General features: G+C 40.6%; 1 protein-coding gene across 1 annotated transcript in view; it reads left to right on the top strand.

Moving 5' to 3' along the window:
- Window positions 1–22291, top strand: part of SDK1 (sidekick cell adhesion molecule 1) — a 1142665-nt gene that overhangs the window by 999194 nt on the left and 121180 nt on the right. The window contains 2 exon segments of the mRNA XM_043999243.1: window positions 2205–2308; window positions 8001–8071. Of these exon segments, the coding sequence (XP_043855178.1) occupies window positions 2205–2308; window positions 8001–8071 (175 nt within the window).

Raw genomic sequence — 22291 nt, 5'->3', positions numbered from 1 at the left:
GCTGGGCTGGGAGGAGATCATTACCAACCTAGATAACATTTTCAGTAGGGGTGGGGAGAGGAGTCTGGATTACAAAGACTTGGGAGGTACTTCCTTGAGGAAGTACTTTAGGGAGGCTGCCTTAATTAGTTGATCTTCTGAAACACTTAAACTCCTCAGAGAAAAGTGATAAGCTCCCAGCTGAGTCTGGTGGTGTTTACTTGCCATTGTTATGTGGATGATTGCTGTCTCCTAACCCAGATCAGCCCCGGGTTCCTCACCAGAGATCAAAGGGAGCCTCCCAACTGTCCAGCTCCAAGTTCCTTGTCCTCAGGCTGTAGACCACTACTGAGCACTATAGGGAATCTCTTTCTGTCTTGCTTTATTTCAAAGCAAGGAAGTAGCAGTCCTCCTAAGGCCCCAGACTTCACAAATCTTACCACATCAACAATGGGAGGCTGCTTTCAGTCAGATAGTAGATTGCAACTCTGACGCTTCACTCGATTTTAACCCAGTACAACAAATATTTGTCAAGTGCTTATTATATGCAAGGCACCGATTGTGTTTAAGCCCTGTGGAGAGTACTAAGCCAGGAGACTGGTGTGAGGGAAAAATCCATCCTCTTCTCAATAATTCTCAGGAACTCAGCAGCGAGGTGACAAAGGCTTTATTTTCTTCTCAAGAGAAGGAGGAACCCTAGTGTGCAGCTAGTGGGTGCCCCGAAATGGGGCTCGCAGGCCCTGTTTTATACCCTAGTCCCTAACGCAAATGGACCTTCCCCTTTTTCATCACTGGTCGGGGTTACAATCTACGCAAAAACTAACTAATCGGAACGCAGTATTCCCACCCCTCTTCCTTGTATGGGCATAACTCAGGAGTGGACCTTATACTTCCTTATATGGACACAACTCTGGAGCGGACCTTATTGAGACCAGGGCTCCTTGAACCATGTGACCTTGCCAACCTGAGGGGGAGGAGGGGATCTGAGACCTTTGTCCTACAAACAGGTCAGGGGTAATATGACTGACTGTTATATCCACATTGAGAGGAGACAACTACCCATTTCTCACAACTGGGTCCCTAAGTATACAGATAAACACAGCTTAAATAGAGCTCTTAACCTGAGGTCTATGAATTTAAAAAAAAATCTGCTAACTATATTCCATATAATTGGTTTCCTTTGTAATTCTATAATTTTATTATTTATTTATTTGCATTTAAACACATTCTGACCTGGGCTCCTTGAACCATGTGTTTTTGTTAGCCTGAGGGGGAGGAGGGGATCTGAGACCTTTGTCCTACAAACAGGTCAGGAGTATGATTGACTGTTATATCCTCATTGAGAGAAGATAACTACCCATCTTCTCATACTCCTCATGAGGAAACTGAGGGTCTGATTCCAAAGCCAGTGTCCTTTCCACCATACCACAATGTCCCAAAAGAGTCAAGAGGAAATGGGACCAAGAGCAAGGATGTTAAATAGAACATATGCCTTTATTTTTGAGACAGGAATGGAAGGGGAAAGAGAAGGAAAAAGTAGAGAGAGATAGAGAATTGGAGAGTGGAGAAGTTAAAGAGATTTCACTTTGGATGGCTTCAATCTTCTTTATAGAGACACAGAATCAGAATTTCAAAGTGCAAAGGGACCTCAGAGACCATCTAGCCCGATCCATGTCTGAACAAGAATTCCCTCTACAACTATTGTGGGCTAAGTCAAAATTTGGCTTAGTCTAGCAAGTTCAAGGTTATTTATTTTTTCTTTAAATGCAGGGTTTTTTTTATTGGCATTGGGAAACAGAAAATCCAATTCAAAACTATTTCAATAATTAAACATTAAGAACATAGGATTTAAGAATTAAAAAAAGGATATAAGATAGAATTCCTTTGCAGCAACCACTAGATCAAGACCTCAAGGAGGCAACTTTTTAGGCATAGGAAAGACAACCACCTACTCCCTTTCTCATCTCAAGCTAATCCTTTTCTCCTTTAAGCTTCTGGATGTATAAAATGCCAGATTGGGCTGAGATATTAATTTGCTTTCTGTTATATCTGAATAGTATTTGTTTTTGGTTTGTTTGTTTGGTTTGGTTTGGTTTTTCAAGAGTTAAGTGACTTGCCCAGGGTCATGCAGCTAGTTTGTTTTGGGTGACTCCCTAATAAAAACAAAACAAAAATGGTCTGAAGATACTTCAAAAATTCACTCTGACTCTGCTAACTTTATGCAGGTTGAATCCCTTCACCTCCTACAAGCTCCGCCTGAAAGCAACCAATGATATTGGAGACAGTGACTTCAGTGCTGAGACAGAGGCAGTAACTACATTGCAAGATGGTAAGAAAGCTGGGGTCAATGCACTGTCTGAAACCCCGACTGGGGAATAGTTACCATTCATTCCAGATGCTTTTTTGGGAGCTCTGAAACACTTACTCCTGAAGATTTTATTCTACTTTGTACCTGAGCAGGGAAAAGGTCTCCCATCGCTCTTTTCATAGGGAACAAGATGGTAAAGAGCTGAATTCAATTAATGACAGGCAGCTTGGAGTATCCTCATGTGCCCTATGGTCATAAATCAACCCTTCAAGGGCCTCCAAATGGAATTAAAGTTTCTTTGATTGGCTTCCAAAGTCTCTGCGATCCATTATCATTCCAGAAGTTGAATAATTTACAGCGAATCATTAAAGATAAATGTAGCTGGGTGGGCTGTGTTTGAAGAAATTTCTTCAGTTGTTTTCATTCACAATCCACTTTTAGCTCTAGCACAGATAAATGATTGAAATGCTTCAAAGACAAAAATGAGACTCTCTAAAAGCTTTAGGTGGGTTTTTTCCCCTTTCTCCACTTCAGAAGAGTTTGGCCTGAAGATTCATTGTAATTTTGTATGACATGATCCTGCCAGGCATGAAGTGAGGCTGGGAGACAACTCCATCAAATATGTCCAGTGTGATGATAGCAGGCCTGTTAGGGCCAAAGAAGAAGGATTGGTATCATGCATCAGAAGGCAGCTAAGCTCCTACAGATGGAAGTCAGAGCAGTTCTTAGATCCAGCGGCACTTAATAATAATTCAGACCCTCTTTTGTTCTGACCCTCCCCCCCTTTCCTCAGTTGTTATCATTTCAATTAAAGTACCAGGGTAGCCATCTGAAAAACAAACTCCTCTCCAGCCGGTTCACCCCATGATCCCAAATCTAAAATTTGGTGTTTTATAAACCACAAGTTTTAGCTTCTCAAACTCCAGAGCTTCATTGACCTCCTTACAGAACAGTAAGGGGGTTGACACTGTAAAAGCTTCTCAACTCCTTAGCAATGTGCAGAGATTATTTTGCTGAACAAACCCAGGGCTCCCAGTGGAGCATTACACGGCAGAGGGCTGTGTGCCTCTGATAAGATTTAGCTTCCCTGTTCTTGGGTCAGGGTGAGCTGTCTTTATGCTCAGTAGGAAACACTGGAAATTGAACAGTGGACAGGAGAGGGGGAGGTGGCCTTCTAATAACAGTGGCTATTACATATGGCAATCTTTTTTAACCCCAATGATTTCACCAACACCAACTAAAGTTGGGGGCTCCTCAAAAGGTAGAAAAGCTTTATAATCGAGGCAACTGTGATGGGGAGGAGGGATGTATTGGGTTAGAAAGCACATCAGTGTTGCTACTTAGGCATAGCCCTGCCTCCGGGTCATAGCATCATAAATGTAAAACTGAGAAGGCACCTTAAAAATTATGAAGTTGGGGCATCTAGGTGGTGCAGTGGATAGAACACCGGCCCTGGATTCAGGAGGACCTGAGTTCAAATCCGGCCTCAGACACTTAACACTTACTAGCTGTGTGACCCTGGGCAAGTCACTTAGCCCCAGTTGCCTCACTTAAAAAAAAAAAATCATGAAGTCAAGCCCCCTCATTTTTTGGGTGAGAAAACTGAGTCCGATAGAAGTTAAATGAGATGTTCATGGTTATGGAAATATTAATTATTGGTGGCATGATTTTGATGTAGGAGGCAAAAAGGGGTTAATAGAAAAACCCAAGACCAAAGTTCTAACACAGATATTAGCTCTAAAAGGGAGTTAGATCCCAGTTAATGGATAACTTATGTTAGGTTCTCATACCCATAGTGATCAACATCCATAATGGACCAGAACAGGTCAGGTCAAAGTAACAATAAAGGAAAAAGACAACCTATAGAAATTCTAATGAAAAATGATTATATTTTAAAACTAGCCATGGAGATCAGAAAGAGACATGTGCAGAAAAGGCCAAATTTGTCCCCAGATTCACCTTAATGACATGTAAACCCCCAAAACACACCTCCACTGAAAAAGGTACCCACCTCAAGGGTTGGCTTAGGACTCCCAGGAACTCCAAATTAGGATAAACCCTCCCTTGAAACACCCCTAGGTGGAGAATATTATAATGAGAAGGACAAGCCCTCCCCTGTACCTCCCATAGGTGGAGAAAGTTATAATGAGTAGGAGAGGCCCTCCCTTGTACCTCCCCAAGGTGGAGATTATTATAATGAAACTGATAATCAATTTATCCAGACTATAAATATAACTGTCTTTCCTTTCACTATTCGAGAGATACCTTTCCAATATGCTGGTTCTCCCCCTGGGATCACTCACAGTATTGCAATAAAACTTGGGAAACTGAGTCACTGAGTCTTGTAATTCTTTTGGGACGACTCATAATCAATTTGACCCCAAATTCTAGCCCACATCAATTTGGACCCAGATCTTCTTGACTCCTAAATCCAATGATCTAACCACTATACCATGCTGCCTCTCAGTTATGAAAGGAGGAATGAGTGTTATGTCCTCTCTTCTCTCCAACCAAGGAAATAGCTACCCTGTCCCTTCCCTAAGATGTGTGCTTTGGGGAAAGGGAGAAGGGGAGGTGGCGGATGTGGAGGTGGCGGATGTGGAGGTGGGGAGCTGTAATGACAAATGTGTTTGGTCACAGGGGCGTTGCTGACACCTACAAGCTGCTTGCTTCTGTACCTATGTTTGGGACACCAGAAGCAAAGGGGAATGGAGTAGTTTCCTTTCTTCTTTTCCCTTTTCTTTTTCTTTCCCTGCTTCATTTCTAAAACTGGGTAAAACAGTCTAGCTTCTTTTTCCTTTCCAAGCTAATCCTGCAGCTGCAACTCTTGGTCACTTCATCCTTAGAATGGCTTTCCCTTGAGGTACCCACAGGACTGCCCTAATAAGGCACTGTCATCATCTCAGGGATAGGGATAGGGGGCAGCTAGGTGGCGCAGTGGATAAAGCACAGGCCCTGGATTCAGAAGGACCTGAATTCAAATCTGGATTCAGACACTTGACTCTTACTAGCAGTATGACCCTGGGCAAGTCACTTAACCCCCATTGCCCCTCGGAAAAAAAAAAAAAAGAAAAGAAAAAAAAGTCAGGGATAGGGATAGGGACTGGGGCTGTGACTCCATTGATAGAGAGAATTCTCAGGTGAGGAGACTCTCTGCTGGTACAGGTTAGCAAATTGTAATCTCTGAGTATTGCTCTAGAACTCTGAGTTTAAGGGACTTGTCCAGGCCACATAACCAGTACCTATCAGAGTCTTTACTTGAATCCAGCTCTTCCTGGTTCCAGTATCTACTCCCCCATCATCCTAGCTCATGTTTATATAACACTTTAGGTTTTGCAAAGAGGTGGGGGGGATGGGGGGAGAAGACAAAGATAAAAACAGAGACAACAGAGAGAGACACAGAGAAAACTCTGATTCTCACAAAAACCCTGTGAAATGGACCTAGTATTATCCCCATTTTATAGTTGAAGAAACTGAGATTCAAAAAGTTTTAGCAACTTGCCCTGATTACATAGCTAATAAGTGTCTGAAGCAGGTTTGAATTCAGCATGTGTTCTATTCCCTTTAATGTTTGATATCAAAGGGAGGTTCCCATATCAAAGATAGATAACACTTCCTCCAGCTTACAGATACTTGAAATCCCATTAAGAGAGGGACAGAAAGGGCCTTTGTTCCACCCTTAGAAATGAGGCTTAAACTAGAAATGTGCCTGGGAGAAAGAACATGTAGTCGACTTATATTTACATGAACATATACCAGGTGTGACTATAAAGTCATGAGAAAGTGGATTTTTACTTTTAAATCTACTTTTCAGAACCTATACACCCTTATATAATTATACATCCTTATGTCTATAAGGATGTATAAGTTCTGAATTATGGGGCAGCTAGGTGGCACAGTGGCCCTGAAGTTGGGAGGACCTGAGTAAAAATCTTACCTCAGACACTAGCTGTGTGACCCTGGACAAGTCACTTAACCCCAATTGCTTTAAACATCCACGGTCATCTCCAGTAGTCCTGATGTATATATTGACACTGGACCCAGATGGCTCTGGAGGAGAAAGTGAGGTTGGTGACTCTGCACAACCCTCCCTCACTTAAATCCAATTCACTGCAAGTTATGACATCACCTCCTGATGTCATTGAGCCTCTTCTAAAAAGAAGGACAAACAACAACACCACCACCACCTACTTATATAGGATTGTGTCAATCAAAGTAGCTTAGACTCTTAAGTCTTTGGAATTTCTCTTTTTAGCTGGGGTGTTGAGTCATTTCCTATGGATCCAGAATCTATTCCCGCCCCATTCTCTGTAGGACAAGTGCTCTGGCCTCTTGCCAAAGGATATGTGCAACTAATTATGTCTTGATAGTTTGGTCCCTCTAGCAAGTACACATTAGAGGTGGCTGGCCATAGAGTCAGGAAGAACTTGTCTCCCTTGTTAGGCTATAAAAACCACAGAAAGGTTCCATCCAACTTCCTCTCTCTTTCTCTCTCTGTTTGTCTGTCTCTCTGTCCATCTGTCTGTCTGTTTCTCCCCCTCTCCTCACCTAGAGTAGGGAATAGAGATAAGTCCCTCTCATTACCTTTTATGGAAGTCCAAGAGAAAGCTATCAGAGACCCAAAGTGATGAATGACCCCAAAGAGAGAGGTGGAGCCTTTTTTATAACCTACTAAGGATGGGGGAGAAGGGGGAAGGAGGAGGGACTTCTGATTCTGTGGCCAATCATCTTTGATTCAATTCCTCCCCTTCCTCCCATTCCCCAGGCATCAAGGGATTAATAAGGAGTTACTCAGTTATATGTGTCTAAGTCCTCAGAGAAAGGAGCCAAAGAGCATGCCCAGATCAATGGGAAGTGTTTCAATTTCCCCATCTTAGACTCTTTGGAATTTCCTTCAGAGGCAGCTTGTGAACTACACAAGGAAATCGGTTGAATTGCTTTATAGTGAAAACCAACTTCCTTCTCTTGATCATCCCTCTACCTTATCTCTCAGACCTTGCTTTGAACTGTTTTTTAGTTGTCTCTAAAAATCCAATCCAACCTCCCAGGACAAAGGAATTGCCAGGGCTGATAACATTAATAAGCTCCCAAGACGCAAAGTTTGCATACATCTGGAAAGGATTTAAGGGTTAAATTGAACTTTCTTGCTTTACAAAAAAAAAAACTGGAACCCAGAGAGGTTAAGTGATTTACCCAAAGGGACTCGTGTCCTCTGATTCCCAGCACAGCACAGCACATGCTCTAGATTCTAAAGGCCCTTCCCAAACATCACTCCTAAATGTGTTCTGAGCAACAACATCATCGTTAGAATTAGTATTGCCTCCCAAGGGAAAATCTTTGAAGTCCATATTCCTCATTTGGATGCATAAATTCTGTTGTGTTTGTTTTTGGGGGAAAAAAAGAAAAGACCATATTCCTTTATACCTGACTTTATAAATACTCAGTCTCAGTCAATATTTTCTAAGAGAAGTCTTTGATGGAAGGCAGAAGAAGCCCAGAAGAATCTTTCTGTGGAAATGGGCATAGAAAAAAAGTGTCTTGGAAAGGGGAGGACAACCCTGACCCAGGCCACATCTACTGGCTAAAGGCTCTGTCCCTGCACGAATGAGTTTGAGGAAGCTGTAACTGGAAAGTATTTAATGAGAGGAAGATGAAATCCTAATATAATCAATCATGCTTCTTGTTTGCTTTCCTCCTTCTTATGGATCTTTAGTTCCTGGAGAACCTCCGAGTTGTGTTTCAGTGACTCCTCACACCACTTCTTCTGTCCTGGTCCAATGGCAGGTAAGGTACACAAGCATTGTGTTATATTTCCTATAACAGTCAACATCTGTTCCTCTTTCCCTCCTTTCCTCCTTCCTTCCTTTTCTTCCTTTTCTTCCTTCCTTCCCTCCCTCCCTCCCTCCTTCCTTCCTTCCTTCCTTCCTTCCTTCCTTCCTTCCTTCCTTCCTTCCTTCCTTCCTTCCTTCCTTCCTTCCTTCCTTCCTTCCTTCCTTCCTTCCTTCCTTCCTTCCTTCCTCCCTTCCCTCCCTCCCTCCTTCCTTCCTTCCTTCCTTCCTTCCTTCCTTCCTTCCTTCCTTCCTTCCTTCCTTCCTTCCTTCCTTCCTTCCTTCCTTCCTTCCTTCCTTCCTCCCTCCCTCCCTCCCTCCCTCCCTCCCTCCCTCCCTCCCTCCCTCCTTCCTTCCTTCCTTCCTTCCTCCCTCCCTCCCTCCCTCCCTCCTTCCTTCCTTCCTTCCTTCCTTCCTTCCTTCCTTCCTTCCTTCCTTCCTTCCTTCCTTCCTTCCTTCCTTCCTTCCTTCCCTCCCTCCCTCCCTCCCTCCCTCCTTCCCTCCTTCCTTCCTTCCTTCCTCCTTCCCTCCCTCCTTCCTTCCTCCTTCCCTCCCTCCTTCCTTCCTCCTTCCCTCCCTCCCTTGTATTTTTTGGGAGCTGGGTATGGTGGCACATGCCTGTAGTCCCTGTGCTGCCTAGGTTAAGACTGGTGGATCATTTGAGTTCAGACCTATGCTACAGTAGGTTAAAGCTGATTATGTGTCTGGACTGGCTGGTACAAATATGGTGAGCCTCCAGGAGCAGAGGGCCATTACTTTGCTTAAGGAGGGGTGAGTTGGTCCAGTTTGGAAACACAGAGCAAGTTAAAGCTTCTGTGCCTATCAGTGTTGGCCTCTGGTACATGAGTGACCACTACCTTTCCAGCCCGGTTGACAAATGGATACCCAGTCTCAAAAAAGAAGAGAAAATCCAAATGTTAATTGATTACCTACTGTGTATAGACTACTGGACTGGGCTAGGTGCTGTGAAGGACAGATAAACGTTTGGGACACAGTCCCCATGTGTGGAGCGTCATCTTCTATATCAGAGCCTCATAGCAGGTTAATCTTAATCAGTCTAGAAGAAGAGATAAAACAGGGACACAGAAAAACTGTTACCCAGATCAATGGAAATGGTCATTTATGTGGCATCAACAAAGCACAGCTTCTGAGGTGATAGGGAGCCCTTCATAGAAGAATTGCCAGCTGAGCTGTAGCCTGAAAGATGGGTTTTGGTTAGGGGAAGGACAAGAAAAATTAGTGGAAACAAAAGTACAGAGATGAGAAGTTTCAAGGCATGTTCAGGGAGTGGCAAGTATATGTAGTGAAGGGTTTGGGAGTAGGAAATTATCAAATACCACCTTGATTTCCAGTCCAGGTATAAGAAGCAGCAGTGAAGGCATACATAAAAACACATGAACCCTTTCTCCCAGCCTCCCACCTGTTTCCATTTTACATTCTGATGATTGAAATATATTTTTGGTCTCTGCCATGCCACATTACCACATTTCACAAGATATGTGAATCAGGAAGGAATTTACAGGATTCCTGCAGATAGCAATCTGGTGTTTTTATAGCACCTACCATCTAAAAATCTCTATGCTCTTAGCTGGAGTTCTTAACATCTTCTGGATCAGAGACCCCCAGCAGGTTAATCACAACCAGCTGGTTGATAATGGAACTTGATATGTTAAATCAGTGAGTTCCTAGCTCTGACTGCCATTTCATAAGGGGCCCAGTCATGCTCACTTCACTCCCAGTGCAACTCACTGGACTCTACCATGCTTGGCCATGGAGGGGGTATTTCCCGACCTTTTCAGCTCTCCTTCATGTGTGTTTTTTCTCTATTAGACTGCAAACTCGTTGAGGGTAGGGGCTGTTTTGTTGGCTTTGACTTTGTATTCCCAGTGTGTAGTACAATGTCAGCCACCTAAGTGTTTAATAAATCCTCTCTCTCTGTTTCTCTGTCTCTGTCTCTCTTTCTCTCTCTCTGTCTCTCTCTCCCCCCTCCCTCCTTCCCTCCCTCCTCACTTCTCCCTCTCCTCTTCTCTCCCCACCCCCCATCTCTCTCTCTGTCTCTCTTCCCAAACCACCCCATCCTTCCACAATCCTCCAGGTATTTCCATTGAATTGTCATGTGAGTGGAGATTACTGCTTTGGCCCAGGATCTCAGCATTTCAGAAACATAATCTTACCCACAGAAGAGACTGGAGATACCAATCCTGTATTAGATTATTTTCCATAACTGTGGTCTCCTCCAGGGTTGTCTTAAGGGCTGTATTGAGGAGCAGGCCCCAGCTTTATCAGGATGTTATTTCTGTGTTATCTGAGTAGATTCTCAGGCGGTTCTCAAGTAAAGGTGCTATTATAGCCACCTCCCTCTTAGTTTTTCTTCTGCAGTCCTATCAATCCATTGATTGTCATTTTCCAGACTCCATACCCTAAAAGGGTGTATAAAGGGTATTTTCCAGAGAAGGGAAACACACAAAGCCAGGAACATGTTTTTTAGTTCAGAATGTGGTAATTCAGCTGACATTCGACAGCCTACTAGATGCAAAGCATTTGAACAAGATATAGCCCCTGTCTTCACAAAGATTATAATTTAGGGGTTTCTGTTTTATTTTGTTTTTTGGGCTGGAACTGTAATTTCATTGGAGTGAATAAATTCTTTCTGCTACTACAAAGTGCTACATGGAACTGACAGTCTTAGAGAGTTGTCTGAAACATTAAGATGTTAAGTGACTTAACCAGGGTCACACAGCCAGTAGATGCCAGAGGAAGCACTTAAACCCAAGACTTCCAGACCCCAAAGTCAACTTGATGCCTCTCAGTAAAGGGAGAAGATGACCTATACAGAGGTAACTTTAACACACAGTTAACAAATAGTTAGAGGAGAAATGCATTAGAAAGACACAAAATGAAGTGCTATGTAAGGAAGAGGAGAACATCAAAAGATAATATACTGACTAGGGAGATCAGGAAAGGCTTCTTGGAGGAGACTGTATGTCAGTTGGAATAGTTTAGTTATGAAGCAAGAGCAAGGGCCAACATATAACCGTGCTAGGCAGCCCAATTGGTGCGTTGGTAGCCACAGAGTATTAGAAAGCCTAGAGGAATGGTTGTAGTAGTCCTTAATGGTGACTCCTTAATTGTGACCCTTTAATGGAAGATTTATGGAAGGACATGGACAAAGGTCACACAGGATGAAAAGGCATGGAGAGGATGAGACTTTGCTGTTAGACGAAGGATACCAATGAAATTGTAGATTTATTGAAGTGTTAAAGTATTAGTGGATGGGTAGGCATTCATTTCAGACATAGGAAACTGCATAAGCAAAAGCATGGGAGGTGGGAAAACATGATGAATATTCAGGGAAAAGAAAGGAAAACATGGAAGGGGATCACAATCAGACAAAGCTAGAAAGATAGGGTGGCACTAGATTGCAGAGCCTTGAATGCCAAGAAAATACTTGAATTGTATTTCATGGCATCAGACAAAAATTGTGAACTCAAAAGGAGGAGCAATTATTACTAAAAAACAAAAAGAAAAGAAAAAAAAAGGAGGAGCAATTTTAAAGGGGGGGGGCAGTCAATGAATATCCTGGCCAGTAGAACCATATATCAGATTATTTTTTGTTAACCCCTGTACAAAAGCAGTAGTCCTCAAAATTGGGGCAGTAGTCTTCAAAACTCTAAAAATTTTTTAAATAGCATAATTACCATAATTACTTTTCTTTCACCTAACCTTCAAACATGCATCTCCAACTGCCTATTATACATCTCAAACTGTATGTCCCCTACATATCTTAAATGCAATATGTCTAAAACTGAATTTATTTTCTGGGCCCCACCCAAGAGCTTCCCACTACTGAACTTCCCTATTGCTGGCAAGGGCACTACCATCCTCCTAGTCACCCAGGCTCTTAGCCTAGGTGTTATCCTCAACTCATCACTCTCTTACCCCATGAATCTAATCTATTGCCAAATCTTGTTGATTTTTCCTTCAGAATATCTCTTCACAGAATATCTCTTGGATATGCCCCCTTCTCTCCTCTGACATTGCCAACACACTGGTGCAGGCCCTCATAACCACATACCTAGACTTTTTCCATAGTCTACCACTTGGTCTCCTTGCCATGAGTCTCTCCCCACTCCTGTCCATCCTTCACTCATTGTCAAATTGATCCCCCTCAAGCTTACATCTGACCTTGTCACCCCCTATTCATTGAACACCAGTGATTCCCTATCACCTTGAGGGTCAAATATAAAATCTTCTTTTGGCATTCAAAGCTCTTCATGATCTGGACCCCTCCTACTTTTTTTTTTTTTTTTTGGTGGGGCAATTGGGGTTAAGTAACTTGCCCAGGGTCACACAGCTAGTAAGTTTTAAGTGTCTGAGGCTGGATTTGAACTCAGGCCCTCCTGGATCCAGGGCTGGTGCTCTATCCACTGTGCCACCTAGCTTCCCCAACCCCTCCTACCTTACCAATCTTCTTACAACTTACTCCATTTGGTGTACTCTGTGATCCAGTGACACTGGCCCCTTGGTTGTTCCTCACTGAAGATACTCCATCTCTTGGCTCCAGTCATTTTCACTGGCTGTTCCATACACTTAGAATACTTTCTCTCCTCATCTCCACCTCCTGGATTTATTGACTTTCTTCAAGTCCTAGCTGAAATCCTGTCTTCTGTGAGAAGCCTTTCCTGGTGCCCATTAAAGTTACAGGCTTCCCTCTACTAATGATCTCCCATTTATCCTGCCTATAACTTGACTTTGCACAGCCCTGCCTCACTTAAATCCAATTCATTGCAAGTCATGACATCACGTCCCTGATGTCATGGTCCTCTTTGAGAATGAAGGACAAACAACAACAGCAACCTGTTTGCACATCGTTGTTACATGTTGTCTCCTTCATTAGACTGTGAGTTCTTTGAGGGCAGGAAACTAGCTCTTGCCTTTCTTTGTATCTCCAGCACTTGGCACAGTGTCTAGCACATAGAAGGCAGTTAACAAGTTCTTATTGACTGACTGACTTACAGACAAAAAAAGAAGCCCACCACATATAGCATCCAGCATTTTCTTCCTCTATCAGAACAGTAAGGTCCTGGGAACAATGGGATAGAATAAAGAATAAAAAAGAAGGGTATCATAGGATCACAGCTCTTCAACTAGAAGACACCTCTGATGCTATCTAGTCCAACCCCTTCATGAATGTTATATACAAGCATTATTTTATATACAGGAGTCTCTTCCTAGCTATGAAGCTAAATTGTCCTAAACAAGTAGCAATCAAATGAAGGGGTAGTCATGTTCAAACAGAATAAATGCTATGAGCCACTCTCAGCTACATGAACAAATCCATGAAGTGGTGAGTGATCTCGCCAGAGGAACTGGCATATGTGTCCATCATCTGTCCCCCTTTAGATCAGAGTAGGGGGAATTAATTGTAAGAAGGAAAGAAACAGGAGGTGGTAAATATGATGTATTGTAGAAACAAATGCTTGTCAACTGGCTGGCAATTCATGTATAATTAAAAATAAAAGTAATTTACTAAACTGGTGTGAAAAGAACAAAGAACATATGTTTAAATATAGATCTGCATTCAAAATGGAATGCTTCAAGAGTAAACTTTTTAAGTAATTGTTTTAAAATGCAAGCACAGTCTGTAATTTAAACGATGCTGACCCATTTAAATATGGCCCCTCTGGTAACCCGATGGTTTTTAAGTCTTAATGGTGCTATAATCAGTCCTTTCTTGGAAGCCAGTTCTATTTGAAATCTCAGATTTGAAACTACATTATGGGACAGTAGCACGATTATATTCAAGCTGAGTTTGTCCCCACAATAGCTATTATATTTCCAAACTGATCACAACATTTAATCCAACTGTTCTTTAGGCTTCTGATGGACCATACAAGCTGTCACTCAGCCACTTCCCATATGGCAAAGAAGATTTCTCCGAGTGGCCTTTGTCTGTTCTTGGACTTAATAGAAAATCTTGATCTCACCATTAGCAATGTCCTTACAAAAGGAAAAGTCATCCTATCTCACCATTAGATCCTTTCTTCAGAAGAAAAGTAGAGTTTTCTGGCTGGGGGAAGGTGGCTAGGCCTATTAATAATATTTCTTCAAAAGTCCAAAAGAAGAGGCAATTAAAAATATAGGAACATAAACTAAAATCTAGCAATGTATCTCAGAATATGCTGTGAACAATAATATAATGAGATGAGATATTATATAATATAAAGTAATATAATCTAGAAACTAGAGGCTCATTGTTGAATGGGCATGTGAAATTGATTAAGTGCCTAGAATAGTGCCCTCAGGTAAAATAATTTCCTCAGCACATATCTGTGGTGGGGCCAAGTGTCCTCATTCATTCAATGCCTTTCCTTTCATTTCTGGAATCTCTGCTTCCCACAGGAACTATCTACGGTACATTCCTTTTTTCCCCAGCTAACTGCCAGAATCCTCCCTAACTTGAATAAATACATCAGTACATCCATGATTACACTGATGGGTGCACCAGATCACAGGCCATCACATGCTTTTTTTTTTCTAGCCACAAATCTTCTCTAGAAGAGAATCCCAACATGCTTCAGGTCTTTCTTTAGATCCTTTAACATTCTGGAGCTACCAATAGACTCTGGACTCTCCATCTAGTATTCCTATCTCTTACCTACCTGGCTGCCCTGCCTCCTTTAGAATCATACATTGCTTGAACAATATCTTTTATGCTACTTCTTATGGCCATTATTGCCCTTTGGATTGCTGTAATCCTAATTCTTGGATATTATGGTGTTCCATGATTTGTACCCATAAAGTATCAGCAAAAGGACATTTGTATAAAAAATTTTTTTTTTGGTATCTTAAGATCATGAGAATGCTGTTCCTTTGCTAAACCATTCAACTAAACAAGCATTCATTCATTATTTATCTATTTATTATCTATTTATTATTTATCATTTATCCATTTATTTACTCATTCATTCATTTATCTATTTATTTATTGTTTTATCCATTCATTCATTCATTCATTTTTTTTATTTATCTATTTATTCACTCATCCATTTATTCATTCATCTATCATCCATCTACATCTATCTATCTATCTATCTATCTATCTATCTATCTATCTATCTATCTATCTATCTATCTATCTGGTTTTTTTGCAGGGCAATGAGGGTTAAGTGACTTGCCCAGGGTTACACAGCTAGTGTCAAGTTTCTGAGGTTGGATTTAAACTGAGGTCCTCCTGAATCCAGGGCTGGTGCTCTAACCATTGCACCACCTAGCTGCCCTAACAAGCATTTATTAAACACATACTGTTAAGCATCTGGTATTATGCTAGGCACTGAAAAAAAAAGTGAAAGAGTTACTGCTCTCAAGGAGTTTACATTCTGGAGAGACAGTAAGTACATGTATAAGTACAGTATACATATGCAAATAAAGCAGAACTTATAAAATAAATGTAATATAAATGCAATAGAGTTAGGATGTGAAGAACCTTAAACCTCTTGATTCTGGATCTGGGTCATTCATTGTCTATAGTACGGTTCAAGACATATATAGCAATGGATGAACTCATTGGACTGTCCATCTAACTTCGTATCAGAGTCGGATGATAGGTATTTTTCATCTATCTGTTTGTGAGGAGTGTTCCCTGTATATAAAGTTAGGCTGATCTCTTTTAAGTGATCATAGAACTTTTTGAGGAGATTGTAGAGGATTTGAGGATTAATGTCATTAGTTACAGTATTATCAGCAAACAGAAGCATCTGGAAGACTTCTTCATTTATAGAGATACCCTCTTCCATTTGGTTTCTGGTTAGAACATTCTCTATGACAGAAAATTAATTTAGCAAGCCTAATTCTCCTTGTTTATGTTTGCCATTGATACAGAATCACTGAAACAATGTTTCATCTATCATGAAATATTATATGATTCAAAATTCTGAAGATAATAGGCAATAGAGAATAGTAGAATGAGTACTAGGCTAGGAAGAAAAGAAATCTGAGCTCTAGTCCCAGTTCTGTCATTAAGTTAAGCACAACTTTCCTTAACTTCTCTGACTTAGCTATCACATCTGTAAAATGAGGGATTGGATAAGCACATCTCTAAAGTTTCTTCTAGTACTAATGTTCTAAGGTTCTCAGAGTGAGAAGCCTTCAGGATCCAATTTATGTATGTATGTACGTATGTATGTATGATAGAATGTTCAGGAACATGAGAGATGATAGAAAGCTTTCAAAACTTACTATATTCAATTCATTCAACAAGTATTATTAATTGCGTATTATGCTTGTTATTGGGGATAAAATAATTAAAATAGAAACAAAACAACAATCCTTATTCTTAAAGGTGCTTGCCACATAATATGAACAACAAAAGTATACACAAATAACTTGATCTTAGAATATGATTAATTTCTCCGATGAGATCATTGAGTCTTGAAAGATTTGATGAGGAAGTGATCACCTTAACTTGGAAAGGCCATGGAATGCTTCATGAGGAATTGGCACCTGACTCGGTCTTTAAAAGAAAATAGCAGGGAAGCTAGGTAGCGCAGTGGATAAAGCACTGGCCTTGGATTCAGGAGTACCTGAGTTCAAATCTGGCCTCAGACACTTACACTTACTAGCTGTGTGACCCTGGGCAAGTCACTTAACCCCCATTGCCCTACCTAAACAAAAAAAAGAAGAGAAGAAAATAGCAGAATTTCAGTAGGTGTCAGTGTTGGAGGATTCAGGTCTAAGCATAGATTTAACCTGGAGTGGATTTGAACCGGAAGAAGGTAGAAGGTCATGAACAGGAAGCATTTCTGGTTTCACTGAAGCATGAAGGGAAGAGATATGAAATAAGGCTGTAAAGGTAGGTTGGAGCCAGATTACGGAAAGCCTTGAAGGCCAGTGTAAGGAATTTATTTTATATTCTGTAAGTAATGGGGAACCACTGAAGGTTTTATACCAGGTAGGTGTAAGTCATTATTTGTCCTATAACACACACAAAAATTAGATTAGCCATAATGTGAATGGTAAATTGAAAAGAAGAGGGCATGGTGGCAGGGATATCAGTTAGGAGGCTATGGGAAATGAGGACCTGAATTAGGAAGGTAGAACCAGGAGTGGAAAGGAGGGGACAGATGACAGAGAGATTGTAGAAACAGGATGAGTCATCTTATTGTATGTGGAGGTACAGGTGAAAAAAAAGAGTCAGATGGGGGCTTCAAGGTTAAAAGCCTAGGTGATTGGGAAGGGGATAATGCATTTGGCAAAAATAGGGAAGTCAGTAGAAGCAGCAGAATTGTTCTGTAAGGGAGATAATTACAGAATTGAAGCATTGAAAGGGATTTCAGAGTCCATTGAGTCTAAGGCATATATGACCTCACATACTTTGAACAATGTTCCCTACAATTAATCATCCAGTGTCTCATTAAAGATATTAAATGATGGGGTACCTACTCCATCCAAAACCAACCCCAAACCACTTTGGAGCAGATCTAATTAATTGGAAGATATTCTTATACTGCCCTTCCACAACCTGCACTCATTGCTCCATGTTTTGCCTCCTGGGGCAATCAGTCAACAAACATTTATTAAGTGCCTAGTATGTGTTAGGTGCTGGAAATACAGCAACAAAAATGAAATGTTCCCTTTTCTCATGGCATTTACATTCTATTGTATATACACATACATGTATATGAAGAATAATATACAAGGGAGTTTAGGGGAGAAAGGGCACTGCAGGTTAAGAATCAAGAAGGGCTTCAGAGGGCAGCTAGGTGGCCACAGTGGATAAAGCACCAGCTCTAGATTCAGGAGGACCTGAGTTCAAATTTGGCCTCAGACACTTGACACTTACTAGCTATGTGGCTCTGGGTAAGTCACTTATCCTCACTGTCAAGAAAGAAAAGAAAGAAAGAAAGAAAGAAAAAAAGGCTTTAGGTAGGAGCAATACTTTAGCTGATTCTTGAGGAAAAGAGGATTCTGTGAGGCAGAGTTTAGGAGGGAGTCCATCACAGTCATTGGAAAACAGCAAGTACAGAGACAGAAAGATGAGGCATAGACTGTTAAGGAACAGTAAGAAGGCCAGTTGGCTGGATTGTAGCTTGTGTGAAGGAGAGTAATGCATACTAAGGACTGCAAAAGAAGATTAAGAGCTAGGTACTGAAGGACTTTAAATGGCATGCAAAAGAGCTTGTGAATCATTCTAGAAGTAATAGGAAACCCCTAGTGTTTATTGATAGGGGGATTGATATTATCAGACCCCTGCTTTATGAACTGTGGAGGATGTGTTTGAAAGAAGAGTGACCTGAGGCAAGGAGACTTATTAGAAAGCTATTGTAATAGTCCAGATAAAAGATTATGAAGGGCTAAATGAAGGTGAGGTCTGTGTCATTCTTAAAATATGTTACTTATCATCAGTTGGAAATGGCTGAACAAACTGTTGCATTTCCTATAGAGGAATATTATTGTTCATTAAGAAGTTTCACATACAACAAATTCAGAGAAATATGGGAAAATATGTATAAATTGATTCAGAGTGAAAGTAAACAGAACCAGGAGGAGGTATACTGAATGTCCCCATAGCCTTAATGTAATAATAATACCTTGCACTTTTTGGGAGGAGGGGGGTGCTTTAAGATTGTAAAGTATTTTACAAATACCAGTCTTATTTTATCCTCACAACAACCTTGGGAGGTACTTTTTTTTTCTTTTCAGGTCAATGAGGGGTTAAGTGACTTGCCAGGGTCACAGGGACACAGCTAGTAAGTGTCAAGTGGCTGAGGCTGATTTGAACTCAGGTCCTCCTGAATCAGGGCTGGTGCTTTATCCACTGCACCACCTAGCTGCCCTGGGAGGTAACTATATTATTCACACTTTACAGGATAAGAAATCTAAGGCAGATAGAGTTTATGTGACTTGCCTTGGTTAAGCAGCTAGTCAAGTGTCTGAGGCTGGATTTGAATTCAGGTCTTCTTTACTTCAGGTCCATTGCTCATCTGTTGCAATACCTATATCCCGTTTTAACTCATAGTTTTTAAGCTCTATAGCTTAAAACTGTACCAAGAGTTTTGGGACACCTTGTATATACAGTGACCACAAGAGTGTAAATGAAAAAATACTAAAAGTAAGCTTCTCTATGATTAATTGCAATAACCAGTCTCGATTCTTGTGAGACAGGCTAATGAACCACATACTTCTTTTAACAAAGAGGGAGGATTACTACAAGAGCTAGAATGTTGCATACATCTGTAGATGTGGCTGCTGTATCAGTTGCTTATGCTTAACTATTTTGTTATCAGTGTTGCTTGTAACAAGGGAGGGTTCAGTTCTGGTAGTAGGGATGGAATGACTGTGATGTAAAAACGAAGGACATTAATAAATCTTACTTAATATTTAAGTGGGTCACTCAGAACTGAACACAGTTCTACATATGGAATTTGACTTGGACATTTATATAGTAGAAATCTTTTTCTTTTTCATTCTTCACACTATGCTTCCCTTAGTGTAGTCTACAATTTATCCACTGCACCACCTAGCCTCCCCTTTGCATTAGCCTTATTGGCTGCAGTGGCACACTAATGACTCATTGAGTTTGCAGTCCACTAAAAATTACAGATCTTTTCTTCATGAACTACCATATCCTGATCTTGTACTATAATTTTTTTTTTAAATACTCAAGCATAGAACTTTACAGTTATGCCTGTTGTCACATTTTTTCTAATTTTAATAAAGCTCATTATCTTAGAATGTCAGGATAATTTGGGCTCTCAATATTGTCATCCTATTGTGTGAGCCATCACTCCCAATTTTTGTCAGCTGTGGATTTAAAAAGCATACTTCTTTGGTTTTCATCCGAGCCATTGATTAAGATGCTGAATAGCACAGGACCAAGTACAGCTTTCCAAAGGACATAACCTCTAACAACCTTTGTCAATGTAGAAATAACTCTTTTTGTAGCTATTTTTGTATCTGGACATTCAAGGCACTATACAGCATATCTGTTTATATAAAATATTGCAGTCTATCCCACATCTCTCTATCTTTTTTCATAAGAAGAAAATGATTTTGTTAAGTGCTTTGCTGAATTCTGAGTATACTAGATCTGTAGCGTTCTAGTTACCCTGTGTGAAAAAATAAATGAATATAGTGTAGCATTACCTGTTTTTGATATAGTCATGCTGGTTTTTAGTGATCAGTGCTGCATCCTCTTAATAATGAGTCTCAGAATTTTTGTTTTTTGTTTTGTTTTGTTTTTGTGTGGGGCAATGAGGGTTAAGTGACTTGCCCAGGGTCACACAGCTAGTAAGTGTCAAATGTCTGAGACCGGATTTGAACTCAGATCCTCCTGAATCCAGGGCTGGTGATTTATCCACTGCGCCACCTAGTTGTCCCCTGAGTCCCAGAATTTTGCCAGGAATAGAAATTAAGCTCACTGGTTTGTAATTTGCATATTCTACCTTTTGGAGGCCTTTTTTTTTTTTTTTGGAAAGTTGAATAAACTGCTGCTTCTCTCCACTCCTGTGACACCTTTCTCATTTTTTAAGATCTCTCAAAGTTCACTAACTATGAGGTTTAGAATATCCTTTGCCAGTTCTGTCAGTAACCTATTATTTTGTTTGTCCAAGACTGGCACTGTGAACGCATTGAACACAGCTTGATGATCTCTTGCCATCTCTTCATTCATGTTATGTTTCCATTGCCAGCTAAGCAGTTTGGTTATATTCTTCCATGTTCAAATATCCTTCTCCTAGGAAGAATAAACAAACAAAGTAAGAGTTGAGCAGTTCATTTGTCAATGAATTCCACATCAAGCAGCTGCTTCTTTTCCTCCTCACTGGACTAATTTCTGCTTCTGTCTTCAGAATTTCATTCTTGAGAGCCTCTCATCCTTCTTAGGCCAACTTCCCCTACAGATAATTGAGCCACTGGCTCCTACCTATCCTTTCTTAGAACCATTTGAAGTTCCTTACCCCCCCAAGAATATTAAGTGTAGGTCAGACTGTTCCCAGCTTTCCTTTTCCCAATAATAAATTCTATAATGGAATGGTCACTTAACTTCAAAGTTCCTACTGTTTCCACCTCATCATCCACTTATTGCTTTTAGTCCAAATTGGTTCCAGAAGAACAGTTCTCCTTGCCACTTCCTCTACCTACTGAAGGATGAAATTATTCAGGCAAGTCACAAATTTATCAGCACTCTGCTTTTGTTAAATAACTCCAACAGGTGTCCATATGGTTGAAGTTTATCACTACAGGGTCAATCAGCTCTGGCAGATTTAGGATTTATTTCCCAAGCTCCTCTCCATTTTTTTTTCTCCTAAATGTTCTGTAGTTGACCCCTAAGACAATGTTATTCCCATTTCCCCTTCCATTGATCCTCATCCAAATGGTGTCTATCATACCTTGGGTTCATGGATTTCCTTGTATGAAGATAGAGATAGACAGATAAATAGATAGATAGATGGCAGTAGATATATAGATATAAAGAGATATAGGTAGACATATATATGTAAGCATTTATGGATATAGATAAATATATATATAGATCTCTTTATATTTAGTCTATATCTATCTCTATCTTTTTTGGGGTGCAGGGCAATGAGGGTTAAGTGATTTGCCCAGGGTCACACAGCTAGTAAGTGGCAAGTGTCTGAGGCTGGATTTGAACTCAGGTCCTCCTGAATCCAAGGCCAGTGCTTTATCCACTGCACCACCTAGCTGTCCCTCGTCTATCTTTTTAATATACAATGCTACTCTTCTTTTTTGTGGTGGCTAAGAATTGGAAATCAAAGGAGGCCCCATCAATTGGGGAATGGATAAACAAGTTGTGCTATATGATGGTGATAGAATATTATTGTGCTATAAGAAATTACAAGCAGGATGATTTCAGAAAGGCCTGGAAAGACTTGTATGAACGGATCGTATAGAGAAGTGAGCAGAACCAAGAGAACGTTTGTTGCACAGAGACAACAATATTGTTTGTTGAAGAACTGTGAATGGCTTGACTATTCTCAATATTACCAATGTATTCAAGATAATCCCAAAGGACTTTTGATAAAATATACCATCCACCTCCAAAGAAAGAACTGATATTGATGTAACACAGACTGAAGCAAGCTATTTTTCACTTTCTTTTATTTTTTTCTTTTATTCAAGTTTTCTTGTACAAAATGACTAATATGATGATGTT

The sequence above is a fragment of the Dromiciops gliroides genome, chromosome 1, assembly GCF_019393635.1.
Source record: "Dromiciops gliroides isolate mDroGli1 chromosome 1, mDroGli1.pri, whole genome shotgun sequence".
Classification (NCBI taxonomy): Eukaryota; Metazoa; Chordata; class Mammalia; order Microbiotheria; family Microbiotheriidae; genus Dromiciops; species Dromiciops gliroides.
Note: the sequence above shows the minus strand (reverse complement) of the source record. Positions and strands in the feature narration are given on the sequence as shown.